The 13,594-nt window shown below is 40.3% G+C and overlaps 1 protein-coding gene and 1 long non-coding RNA gene across 9 annotated transcripts in view; one reads left to right on the forward strand and one right to left on the reverse strand.

The window, feature by feature from the left end:
• Positions 1–13,594, reverse strand: part of sytl2 (synaptotagmin like 2) — a 93,004-nt gene that overhangs the window by 44,885 nt on the left and 34,525 nt on the right. For all 8 annotated transcript variants that reach the window (XM_062977078.1, XM_062977077.1, XM_062977075.1 and 5 more), the window contains exon 2: positions 7,574–7,960. In XM_062977078.1, the coding sequence (XP_062833148.1) occupies positions 7,574–7,674 (101 nt within the window). In that variant the 5' untranslated portion in view covers positions 7,675–7,960. The remainder of the gene's footprint in view (positions 1–7,573; positions 7,961–13,594) is intronic.
• LOC134297979 (uncharacterized) overlaps positions 9,521–13,594 on the forward strand; it is a 35,976-nt gene continuing 31,902 nt past the window's right edge. Inside the window, exon 1 of the long non-coding RNA XR_010004935.1 lies at positions 9,521–10,731. This is a non-coding gene — a long non-coding RNA (uncharacterized LOC134297979). The remainder of the gene's footprint in view (positions 10,732–13,594) is intronic.

The following is a 13,594-nucleotide window of genomic DNA, read 5'->3' on the forward strand; positions in this document are numbered from 1 at the left end:
TAGAGAGAGATTCTTGCTCAAAATTTGCTAGGTCCTCAAATTTGCTAGGCCCTGTTGTAACTCCAAGGGAAGTATACCATATTAGAAACACTCTGGAGGGTCTACAAATTCTAGAAAGCCCATCCCTCCCTGCCCCCAAAGATAGATAAGTGAAGCTGTGGGCATGGATTCTGCAGTTATGGGTGATCTTACTATAATTGCATGAGACAGAAGCATGTAGAGCTTGAGCTTAAAAATTACTTTCTTGTATCACAACTCCCACAATCCAAAACCTATGCAGACATCTTGATTCCGGGAGTTGTGGCCCCCAAAAAGCAACCTTTACAACAGTGGTTCTCAACCTGGGGTCCCCAAGTGTTTTAGCCTACAACCCCCAGAAATCCCAGCTGGTTTACCAGCTGTTAGGATTTCAGGTAGTTAAAGGCCAAAACATCTGGGGAACCACAGGTTGAGAACTACTGTTTTACAAGCTCTGATACAGATATAGAGAGGCTGTGCAGGGAGGTGATGAATAGAAAGGTTCAACACTCCTTCCTCATGTATTTGTCCTTTCCATCAAGGTGATAGATCCAGATCCAACATTTACATTCACTGTAAGGATCAGAAATAATTTCAACTTATACAGGAAGACTCCTGTATGTAGAGCAGGCATGGGCAACCTTCGATCCTCCGGATGTTTTTGGACTTCAACTCCCACAATGCCTAACAGCTGGTGATTATTTGAAATTGTGGGAGTTGAACTCTAAAACACCAGGAGGACTAAGGTTTACCTATGCCTGATCAAGAGGGCTGCCATACAATAAGCTCTCTATGGGAGATACATCCATAGTTACATGAACCTGTAGACACAACTGAATGCTATTGAATTACCTCACTTCTGGTCCCAGCTTACTAAATATACATTAGAGGACCCTTAGATTTCTAGAGAAGCACAGTGTTCCCTCACTACTTCGCGGTTCACTTTTCAGGGATTCGCTGTTTCTCAGTTTTTCAATAAACTCTAAAAGAATATTATAAATCATAAAAAATCACAATTCACAGACTAAAGAAGGGAGGAAGGAGAAGCTGAAAAAAACCCCAAACAGCAACAGGAGGAGAAGGAGGTGATTTATCAACACACAATTTGTTGATAAAGACTTAAAATGTATAAATATTAAAATAAATATAGTGTCCCTACTTCGTGGATTTTCACTTATTGCGGGTGGTTCTGGAACGTAACCCCCTCAATAAGTGAGGGAATACTGTATTCTTTTTAGGACAGTGGTTCTCAATTTGTGGGTCCTTGGGTGTTTTGGTCTACAATTCCCAGAAATCTCAACCAGTTTACCAGCGGTTAGGATTTCTGGGAGTTGAAGGCTAAAACATCTGGGGATCCAAAGGTTGAGAACCACGGCTTTAGGAAGTTGGTAGGTCCACCATCGCAACACTATGGTAACTTCCAGGAGATGTCTGCCTCAGAATTGCCTGGATTCCTAGATAGATCATTCCCCCCCCCCCATGAGTATTGGGGGGGGGGGACGACTCACAGATATGGGTTCTTTGGTTACAGAGATCTGACTACATTGTAAGATTCTTTACTATTGCTTAGCTTCACTATTTCAGAAGAGGATAAATGGGGATTTAAAAACATGGTCATGTTCAGGACAGTTCCAGGAAACAACAGAACGGAGATCTCCTGACTCGCACGCTGCATTGCCACTCAACCGCAGGAATAACTCCGTCACTAATTCTTGTTGCCAAAAACAAACTTTAATTCTAGCAGCCCTTCTCCGCAAACCACCTGATGCAGCTCCACAATTACTGATAAACTGAAGAGACAAGAAACCCCTTGTACTTTTGTTTTCCAATATCATTGTGATCCAGTCCTGTTAAGTCTTTGTTATTGTTAACTGCCTTAGAGTTTGACCTAGGGCGACCCTATGAATGAGAGACCTCCAAGTCATCCTAGCATCAACTACAAACAGAAAACAGAGAAACACGACTTGCATTGTAACAGGGATGGAGACCTGGTAGTCCTTCAGATATTATGGTATCCTGATTTATGATCTTGGAGTTGGAAGAGACTACAAATTCACCCATGGCTATGCAGGAATACACAATCATGGCCCATATTAGCAGAGGCTAATGGGAGCTGGACTCAAATAACATCTAAATCAGGCATGGGCAAACTTCAGCCCTCCAGGTGTTTTGGACTTCAACTCTTACAATTCCTAACAGCCCACTGGAGTGCCAAAGTTTGCCCATGCCTGGTCTATAAAGTCAAAGCACCCCCTGTGAAGTCTTGGCTCTGCCTTTCCCCCTCCTTTGCTTTAGTTTCCCCTGTTTATAGGTTTTCCCAATAGTGTGTATTAGTTTTGGGTAGAGCATAAAAACCCATTAGAGGCCAGCCTTACTTGGTCTATTCCATTTTCCAGTACAGAGCTCTCTTGCTAAACTCTTCTTCTTTCTGCAGCAGAGCTACAATGACTAGAGGCCCTGGCATTTTTTTGGTAAATCTAGGCCCAAGCTGTGATGACTCATGGGCCTTGTAGTCCTGTTCCTAGTACTATTGTGGCAGATGAAGATGAAAACATGGAGTTTTCGCCGGTTCAACAAGAACTGGAGTCTCTTCACCTGCAGGATGTTGATGTTTGCCCACAAGAATTCAGCCAAACAGGCCTTGGGCAGAACTCCCCTCCGTTTCCCAGGAAGGAAATTTATTCTAGAGAAAGGGGAGTCAGGGAAGCTAATTGGAGAAGTCTAAGAATCGCTGCCAAACAAATGGCTGATTAGGTCTGTTTCCCTTGGGAAATTCTAAGGAGTCATGCATCTGGACAGAGTTGGGTTTCGCTTCTCGTTCTCTAGGGAAAGAGTTCTGTTGGCGGGAAAACGAGACCCAATATAGGTGTTTGGCACGAGGGATTCTTTGCGGAGTCAATTGATCAGCTTGAGGAGAGAGATCGTGTGTGGACTTCGTAATCCCAGTTCCTTGCTTCCCGGATCAAGCTTCAAGCCTTGCCCTGCCTCACGGTTTTACCACGGACTCTGTTTCATGCTTCACGTTTGCCTTGTCTCCAGTCACGGATCTAGCCAAGAATCAAGTTATTTTCCAGCCTTGTTGTCAAGCTTCATTGGACTCTAAGACTCTGCTATTTCCCCACACTATTGCTTGGCAAAGTGTGTGTTTCGGTCAAGTGGATTAAAACTTTGAACTCTAATATCTTATATTGGACAATACATTTCTGGACTATATTTGACCTCATCTGAAAGGTCTGCTTCTGAACTATATTCTTCACTTGTTTTTATTGATTTTATATATTTCTTTAATAAAGATATTAGATAGAGACTGGCCTCTGTGTAAGGTTATTGGTGCTCTGCAGCCAGGGACCTGACACAAGCAATCCAAAACACCTGCATTCAGCCATTATTAATATACCACCAGTCCCAGAGACAACAGAAGCTTTTGACCAACTTAAGCTTCACAAGAAAGAAGATTGAGATAGTTTATGAGCACCAGCTTATAAACCATCACTTTGCATCAGAGGCAGAAGACTTTCAAGGACTCCAGAGAGATGACTGCAACCAGCAAAATCTCCTTTCATAATGTATTGTTCTAAGCTATCTTACAATAGTCCCAGGTGGAGTTAACCCTTTATTCGACTTGTTTTCAGTAAACTCATTTTGGTTATCTTTTCACCTTGCCTAAAGTGCCTCTGTATGTTAAGGGTCTTGATCTTAACAGAAGGTATATAGATAGCCCCCGAGTAAAACCAGACGCAATACTTTTTCCCATAGGCTCGGGCATGCCATTACACCCCTGGCATCCTTTATAGTATTTCTTCTTTGTTAGTTGCAACTAGTTATGTTGTCCTCTTCCCTTTAAACTCAAAACAATCCTTTAATGTAAGTCGAACTAAGAGAGAATGATTGGTCACAGGTTATTGAGTAAGTCTTGTGGCTCAGTAAAGACTTGAACCTAGTTGTCACAAATCCCAGCATATCTCCTCTAACAAAGCATCGCTCTTATTGCTATCAAAATAAATTAAACACTGCTTGGGCTGCCTTAGAAATGAGATGGCAATACAGCATACACTTTTGACTGTCTTCAGATAAGTACAATACCAGAAGGAATGTCCAGTCCAGAAACAACTGATATATGAGAGACGTGTGTCCATAGGTGTACTATGGTTGGACTATGGTTACCTTGAAACCATGGATATGTCTGAATTTGATTACCTTACAGCCCTGCAACACTAATTGTTCCCTTCTTTAGTGAAATCTAAGTTTATGACAGAAGAACCCATTGGCCACATTTTGCCCACTCTGTCTTATATAATGACCATGTGGGCTACATACAGTTCAAGAATGGAAGAACTAAAAGCTTCCAGTCTCTCGGCTGAACCGCTGGATTCAACCCTCAGTGGCATTTTAAAAGAAAGCATCCACTCCTGAAGTAGCAAGAAGAATTTGGGGAAACCTCTTTCATTTCGGGTGTAATTTGATCCCAAAGGCCTTGCAACGCCGGCCAACAGTGAAGCCCCTAAATTTGATCACTGTGGTCAAAAGATCTGCAAGTAGAAATTGAGGTCTGTGGAGTTTTCCATCCATATCTTCCCACAATGACCAGAGGAAGTAAGACTCTTCTGCTGCTTCAGAACAAGGATGAAAGAAGAGGGCAGAGCAGGGAATATCCCCTTTCCAAAACCAGGACAGAATTGTGAGAATATTTAACCCCCCCCCCCCTTTCTAAATTACCGTAGTTTAGTGATTTTAGTGTTGGATTATGATTCTGGAAACCAGGGTTTAAATCCCCACTTGGCCATGGAAACTCACTGGGTAATATTGAGCAAGTCATACACTCTAAGCCTCAGAGGATGGCAAAGGCCAAGCCCCTCTGAACAAACCCTGTGATAAGTCTGCCCTAGGATCATCGTAAGTCAGAAATGACTTGAAGGCACACAACAGCAATAAACTATTCTACAAGACTCAACTAACTAGATCTCCAGCCATCAGACCCAGAAATTATGGGTGTGAGGGAATGCTTGTTGCAGGCAAAACTATCTTCATGTTCCTCCTTAGTTTGTGCAGTCTAAAAAGCAAGTGAAAAGCAGGAGGTTGTGTCCCCATGAAAAGCCTTGCTTGCTATCCTAGAGCCATCTGTCATAAAAGAAGACCTGGGAGACCAGAGGTGGTTTCCTCCCAGTGTAAACACAACCACAACATTTGATTTGTGCAGACTACATGGTGCCAGTGGCCATGGTGGTCAAAGCCCCAAGGCGCCAGATTATTTTTATTGTGTGCTTCCATGTGTTGAGGGTTCCTGCACCGTAATTACTGAGAACAACCTAACAATAAGTGTGCAAGCCCAATCCACATCCAACGGACATTGGCAAGCTCAGTCCATAAACCATCCACTACATAGATGGCACACTGTGCCATTTTCATTGAGAAGGGCTTATTTGGGAACATTCTGCAAAACCCAAAACATAGTTAGAGCATATTTTTGAGACTAAATTCGAAAATGGGATGCAAACAAAAGTTTGAACAAGAAAATAGGGACAGCCTTGCCAGTAGACAGAGAAGCATTGAGTCTCTGTTTTAGAGAGGAAAAAGGAAGATTTAAATAATAACAACAATAATACTAAGATAGCTAGTTTGTGATACCATGACATGTCAGTAAATTGTTTATTATTCTTGTATTTCTGCTACTTTATTTGTATAGGAGTTGGTTCACTTTGGCTAGTGTGTTTTTGTCCTTAACTATTTTTTAATGAATTAGTGTTTTAATAACTAACTAAATTCCATTTGCATGTTTTTATGAAAACCTGAACATAATGAATGTGCATGCCCAGTGTGGAATACATCTCACCACATTAAAACAGGAGATGTGGCCCTTAAAGAGACATGCCACATTAACGCCCTACACCCCTGAAGAAATTATACTGTTTAGCCGCTACTACACTACCTGACATCCGTCAGGAAGTAGCAGCCTATAATGAAAGGACCAAGGCATTGACATCTCCGGTCCATCCTCTGTTTGGATATCAGCCAGCATGACAATGCCTGCAGTCAAGAAACAGCTTCCTAAGATCCACAGAGATACTCGTAGGAACACCTCAGCAAACGAGAGTTCAAAAGTGGCAGGCGAAAACCCGGAACCTCAATTCATGGCTGATACCAGATAAGAAACTCTCTCCTGGGCACACAGAAGACTAGGAGATATGGAAGGCTCTGAACAGACTGCGCTCTGGCACCACGAGATGCAGAGCCAACATTAAGAAATGGGGCCACAAAGTGGAGTCCACGACATGTGAGTGTTGAGAAGAGCAAACCACAGACTACTTAGTACAATGCAGCTTGAGCCCTGCCACATGCACAAGGGAGGACCTTCTCACAGTGACTCCAGAGGCACTCCAAGTGGCTTCTGGTCAAAGGAAATCTCCTATAATGCCAGGTTTTTTACTTTGTGCTTTTAAATACATTATAACTGTACCCTCAATTTGCTTCTGACACCTTAAATAAATAAATAAAATGTATATATGTTTTAAATATGTGTTTTAATCTGGTATGTAAACTTTGGATCCCAGATCTGGAAAAATGCTGAAATATAAATGATGTTTTTGCTCTTCTTTGCCATCAAATTGGCTTCAATTTATGGTGATCCTATGGATGGCATATCCTTCAACTGTCCCAATTTGGCAGACACAGTTCTGATTAATCTACGCTTTGAATGTGACTTTCCTGCTTCTTGGCAGGGTGTTGGACTGGATGGCCCGTGGCGTCTCTTCCAACTATATGATTCTATGATTCTAATCTTCTGTTTCCAATTGCTTTTTAAATGTCCCAGTTTCCCTCTATTCCTTCCATTTTCCCCCCTTTATCCTCAGCTTATTTCAACTCCTGCAAACTGAATTTAAAGTGCAAAAGTAGTTTGCATTCAATTAACTCAGCAGGAGGAAGGAGTGTATGGAAATAAGTATTAATGTCATAATGTCATAATGACTTAATGTCATAAGTATTGGGAAAGAAACAGTGTCAACAGGTTTTAAATACACACAACCACATTGTAGTTGCCTGCAATATAGGCTTACTAGCTGTGCCTGGCCACGCGTTGCTGTGGTGAAGTATGGTGGTATAGGAAATAAAATATTGAGGAATTGGTGGTAGTTAAGGTAAAGGGTAAAGGTTTTACCTTACATTAAGTCCATTATAAATGGGTTGTATAGCTGTGTGGAAGGGCCTTGAGTCTACACTGCCATATAATCCAGTTAAAATCAGATAATCTGTATTTTATAGGCAGTGTGGAAGAGGCCTAAGTGAGGCCTAACTCTGCCTGTCCCCTGGGCTGAGTGGGTTGCTAGGAGACCAAGTGGGCGGAGCTTAGCCTTCTAACTGGCAGCAATTGGATGAAAGGAATTATTCCTCTCCCTCTAATTAGGACTTTATTTTTCTTTTCTTTTTGTTGTATGAACATAGAGGCATGGATGAGGGGTTGTGCTGCCAAGTTTAGTGTTTCTGGGATGCGTAGTTTTGTTGTTTTGTCCTAGGCCGAAATTTCATTACCCTTTTATATATATAGATTGGCGACTCTCACCTGATCCGTTCCTCCTCGGCTCTTTTCAAATCGGCATCCCTCTGCAGCACCTTCAGAATCGCCTCCTGTTCCTCATCAGTAAGAAAGCTCAGGTCAATCATCTTGTTAATCTTGTATATAACAGGCAAAAGAATCCCTAGAAGTCTTCACCAGAACTGTGTGTAATTACACATCTGAATTACTGTGAAATGGAGCAAATAAGATTTTTTTGAAATCCCTGTACGGCGTTTTCCAGCAACAAGATGATCTTCTCTAGCCAAGCATTTCTTGACAGGGCCATGCATTCCAGGATTATTCACATCACATGCATGTTATAAGAAAGCGTTGTTTCATCGTTCTGACAATTCATTGGATTAACGGCATGCTCCAGCGCAATGTGAACATCACCTATAAGACAAAAAGCGGGACAAAAACATCAAGTTCTAGAATTCTCAGCCAAGGGAGGAAAGCTTTAATGAATAGCTTTATCACAAGGTGCTATAAACCTTTCAGTTCTGGAAGACTTCTACAAATCAAAACTGGTCTGCAGATTAATTATTTTGATATTCAATAGGGTTGTTTGGGTACGAGAGAAAAAGAAGATATCTGACAGTTAAAACAAAGATATAATGAAACGAAAAAACAAACATAACATTGTCAAACTTTTCAAGGATTGTTAAATCTGCATTACATTTATCTTCACCAAGGAGTTAATGATGTCTGGTTTGTACTATGTTAGGCCCCTTCCACACAGCTAAACAAAATCCCGCATTATCTGCTTTCAACTGGGATATATGGCAGTGCAGACTCAGATAACCCAGTTGAAAGCAGATTTTATGGGTTATTCTGCCTTGATATTCTGGGTTATATGGCTGTGTGGAAGGGCCCTTAGACTTCCAAAGTCACTTCTCATCTTCACTGCTGAGTGAGGACTTGGATACAGTAATATTCCCATAATTGTGGAGCGCATACAGCTTCATTTAGCTACACCTGGGGGGAAATGATTTCTCTAGGAATTTGCTAGGTCTCCAGTACTTTTCTATAGTATGCTTCTCATGGAGGTTATCACAGAGTCAAGCTAAAGGAACTAGCCAATTCTAAATCTCATCTCAAGGAACTTCTAGATTCTCCAGAACAACTCTATGGCATGCTGGGATTAAAAATGATGTACCCGTATATACTCGAGTATAAGCCGACCCGAATATAAGCTGAGGCACCTAATTTTACCACAAAAAAACCTGGGAAAACGTTGACTCCAGTATAAGCCGAGATACCAATAAAATTACATTAATTGAGGCATCAGTAGTTTAAATGTTTTTGAATCTTTACATCAAACTGTAATTTAAGATATGACTATTCAACTCTGATCAAATCATTATTTTCATCTTCTTCAATGTAAATGTGCTTATGTATCCTTTTAATAATAATAGAGTGAAATAATAAATGTAATAATAATAATAAATGCAGTAAAATAATAAATGTAATAATAAATAGAGTAAAATAATAAATGTGTTAATAATAATAAAAATAGAGTAAAATAAATGTAAAAGTAACAACAATAATAGAGTAAAAAAATAAATGTAATAATAATAATTAGTAGAGTAAAATAATAAATGTAACAATACCAATAATAATAGAGAAAAACAATAAATATACCATATATACTTGAGTATAAGCCGACCTGAATATAAGCCCACCAGGACCCTCACCCGAGTATAAGCCGAGCAGGTTTTTTTTTTCAGTCCTAAAAAAGGGCTGAAAACTTAGGCTTATATTTGAGTATATACAGTAATTCAATGGAGTTGGTCTTATCTGCAGTTTCAGGTAACCACAGTCCTGATGGGAATATATCCACCATATATTAACAAATCTTCAAAATTGTCTTAAAAGCTCCACATGCATTTTGTTGTAATCTGTACGACAAAGATGAATATCCTGCAGTTCATGGGTGGCATGCAATCCTGCGATGGGTGTTTGATGGTGTGTTCCTCTCCATGGCCCATCCTCCCAACAACTGAAATGACACAAAATCCTAAAAAGCATCAGATACATTAAAAATTAACTAGGTATTTTTAATTACAAAAATGTGAGTCAAGCACTGAAGGGGTTTAATAAACTAGTGTCAGCCTGAGGAGAGCGAGTAGGCCAAAGCCAGCTAGAATTAGTGGGCCAAAGCTAGTGTCAGCCTGAGGAGGGTGAGTAGGCCGAAGCCTGTTAGAGTTAGTGGGCCAAAGCTAGTGTCAGCCTGAGGAGAGCGAGTAGGCCAAAGCCAGCTAGAATTAGTGGGCCAAAGCTAGTGTCAGCCTGAGGAGAGCAAGTAGGCCGAAGCCTGTTAGAGTTAGTGGGCCAAAGCTAGTGTCAGCCTGAGGAGAGTGAATAGGCCAAAGCCAGCTAGAATTAGTGGGCCAAAGCTAGTGTCAGCCTGAGGAGGGTGAGTAGGCCGAAGCCTGTTAGAGTTAGTGGGCCAAAGCTAGTGTCAGCCTGAGGAGAGCGAGTAGGCCGAAGCCAGCTAGAATTAGTGGGCCAAAGCTAGTGTCAGCCTGAGGAGAGTGAATAGGCCAAAGCCAGCTAGAATTAGTGGGCCAAAGCTAGTGTCAGCCTGAGGAGAGCGAGTAGGCCGAAGCCTGTTAGAGTTAGTGGGCCAAAGCTGGTGTCAGCCTGAGGAGGGTGAGTAGGCCGAAGCCTGTTAGAGTTAGTGGGCCAAAGCTAGTGTCAGCCTGAGGAGAGCGAGTAGGCCAAAGCCAGCTAGAATTAGTGGGCCAAAGCTAGTGTCAGCCTGAGGAGTTTTAGAACACCAGTGTGAGAAGCTTCGGTGAGAGAAGCTCCAGCGTGAAGGCTACTGTGTGTAAAGCTAATGTGAGAGAAGCTCCAGGTTGAAGGCCTCATATGTGAAACTCCAGTGTAAAGGCTGTTGTGTATAAAAGCTACTGTGTGGAACTCCTGTGTAAATTCGGCATAAGAGGAGGCTCTGTGAGACCAAAGCTGTTTATCTCAATGAGAAAGAAGCCCAGCATGGAAGTAAAGAAGGAAATACGGTAGAGTCTCATTTATCCAACATTCGTTTATCCAATGTTCAGGATTATCCAATGCAGTTTGCCTCCTGCCCGGATCCACAGTTGTTTCTCTAGACAGCAAGGATTGAACTTTTTATGGATTTAATTTCCAACAACGTTGTTACTGTAAGTTCATTTTATGCAATTCTATCTTTATTTGTAGTCAATTTGTTAGTAGCCAATGTTTTTATAGTCAATGTTTTCAATATATTGCGATGTTTTGGTGCTAAATTCATAAATTAATAATAATATTATGATGTAATACAATGTAATAATAATTATAATTCACTATTATAATTGTATATTTATATTACATGCAATATTACTAATAATATTGCAATATAGTCGTATAATATAATATATTGTATGTATATATACTTGTAAACCGCCCTGAGTCCCCTTCGGGGTGAGAAGGGCAAGATATAAATGTCGCTAATAAATAATAAATAAATAATAATAAATACAGTAATTACTACATAATGTTACTGTGTTTTGGACTACCCTTTCTGTCTATTTGTTGTAAAACATGATTGTTTTGGTGCTTGATTTGTAAAATCATACCGTAATTTGACATTTAATAGGCTTTTCCTTAATCCCACCTTATTATCCAACATTTTCTCTTATCCAACGTTCTTCCGGCCCGTTTATGTTGGATAAGTGAGACTATACTGTATAAAGAACTTTATTTTTGTTATGGAAACCTTGTTTTTGTAAATAGTGCAACCATATTATTTTGCTACAAAGAAAAGCCTTCCAAGGAAGAGATGACATTGGTTTGCATGTTTTTGTTCTTTCTACAGTAGAGTTTCACTTATCCAACATTCGCTTATCCAACATTCTGGATTATCCAACACAGTCTGCCTTTTAGTAGTCAATGATTTTCTATTCAATCTTTTCAATACATTGTGATGTTTTGGTGCTAAATTCGTAAATACAGTAATTACTACATAACATTGCTGTGTACTGAACTGCTTGTTCTGTCAAATGTGTTGTAAAACATGATGTTTTGGTGCTTACTTTGTAAAATCATAATGTAATTTGATGTTTAATAGGCTTTTCTTTAATCCCTCCTTATTATCCAGCATATTCGCTTATCCAACGTTCTGCCAGCCCGTTTATGTTGGATAAGTGAGAATCTACTGTATCACTTTTGGGCTACTGGTGCTGGGTCATGCTGCTGCTAATAAGTTACTCTGCTGTTTGTTTATGGGGAAGGTCTTTTTTAAATAAGCCCATTGCCCAACAAATCACACCTCCAGAAGTCTCTAAGAAGCACAATTGCCTTCCTTTCAATGTTTTGGTCCCTAAATACCCTAAAAGAGTGAAAAACTTACCAGATCCAAAGTACGTAGAAGCCACTTCCAATTTCACTAAATATTTCAGGGGTGTGGCCATGGCCAATGTGAGATCTGGTAGACTGCAAAATAAGCCCAGGACCCTCCACAGCTGCCCATCCCTGTTATAAAACAACCCCATAAAGTAGGCTAGTGCCAAAGTTGGGAAACCTACTACAGTATTTGAATCAGAATTCACAGAATCCTCCAGGTGACATGAGTATCAGGGGTCCAAATAGGAGTGTTATCTCCGTTTTCCAGATGGGGGGAATGGGGCATAGGCAAAGACAGCAATATATTTAACGCCTTTTGATAACTCCATGGAAGGACAGTCGAGATATGAACTGGTGATTTTGTCTGATAAACTCTTGAGTCAATGAGTCACACACGCTGTGTCACTAGTAACTTCATTTCTTGTGGGAGGGGATGATCCAAATTGCTCTGACTGTCTTTTAATCTAACATCTCAGGAGGACTGAGAAGATAAAACAGAATAACCTCAGGTATTGCATTGATACCATAGATTGTTCTGTTTTATCCTCTCAATCCTACCTAAGTAGATTAGATTAACAAGATGACTGGACAGAAGGTGTCATACAATGAGACAATGCAACTCACTGAAAAAGACAATAATGCTAGGTATAATGGAAGAGATGCTTGAAAAAGAGGAAGACAACGGTAGCGGGAGATTAGTTCAACCAAGGAAGCCACGACCCTGAATTTGCAAGATGTGAGCTATGCTATTGATGATGAGGACTCACGGAGATCTCTAGGTTTGCATTTTACAACCAAATTGATAACAGCAAATTGAACAGCAAGCCACACTCGGAGGATGAAACTCAGGTATAGCTATGAATTATGACAATCATCCATGTGGCCAGTGTCTTTTAGACTCTAACAAAATTCTTTCATGTATTTGTTCTTCACCTTCTCTATTCTGTCTCGCAGAACCAAGGCTTTAGAACAAAGGAAGCCAGAAGTATCATATCATGTATAAATAACACACAACAATTAACCACACCAAGTGGTGCTCGTTTCTATAATATACCACATCCTGGATGGTTTCTGCTGAACTGACCTAAGGGTGTGCATGTTGACTTAGCTGTTTGGTATACACAAGAGAAAATGTGCACCATCTTTGGATATGTGCAAAGTCCAAAAAGGCAGGTTTTCTGGGCTGATATCTTTCCCAACATCTCTAGCCTTTAGCCACTTGGGGGAGAAGGAGGCAACATTAATGTGCTCTTTCAAAAAATATGTCAAAATTATTGAAGAGTTATATCTGTCATACATTGAGGTTTCTCTTTTTGACCACAGAGTGTGTCTTCCCTGGCAATGTCACTGGCTTCAGTCCAAAGATTTTGGCTCCTTGTCAAAGATTTTGGCTCCTTGTCAATGTTTGCCGTATACAGTATGTACCTGTAATCTGTTTTAAATCCTCTCGAGGAGATAGAATGAAATATAAATAAAGAATATTATTACTTTATATTATTAAATCTATTTGATGGCAGTTAACAACAAAATATGATTTGTATGTGCTTTTTAATGTCTTAGCAATCATGCTTTAATTGGATTGGTCGATATTTTAAAAACTTTTGGACCATTTATTGTTCAAGCTCTATTGGTTTTGTAGATATTGTATGCTACGCTGAATCC

Source organism: Anolis carolinensis, chromosome 3 (assembly GCF_035594765.1).
Source record: "Anolis carolinensis isolate JA03-04 chromosome 3, rAnoCar3.1.pri, whole genome shotgun sequence".
NCBI classification, from domain to species: Eukaryota; Metazoa; Chordata; class Lepidosauria; order Squamata; family Dactyloidae; genus Anolis; species Anolis carolinensis.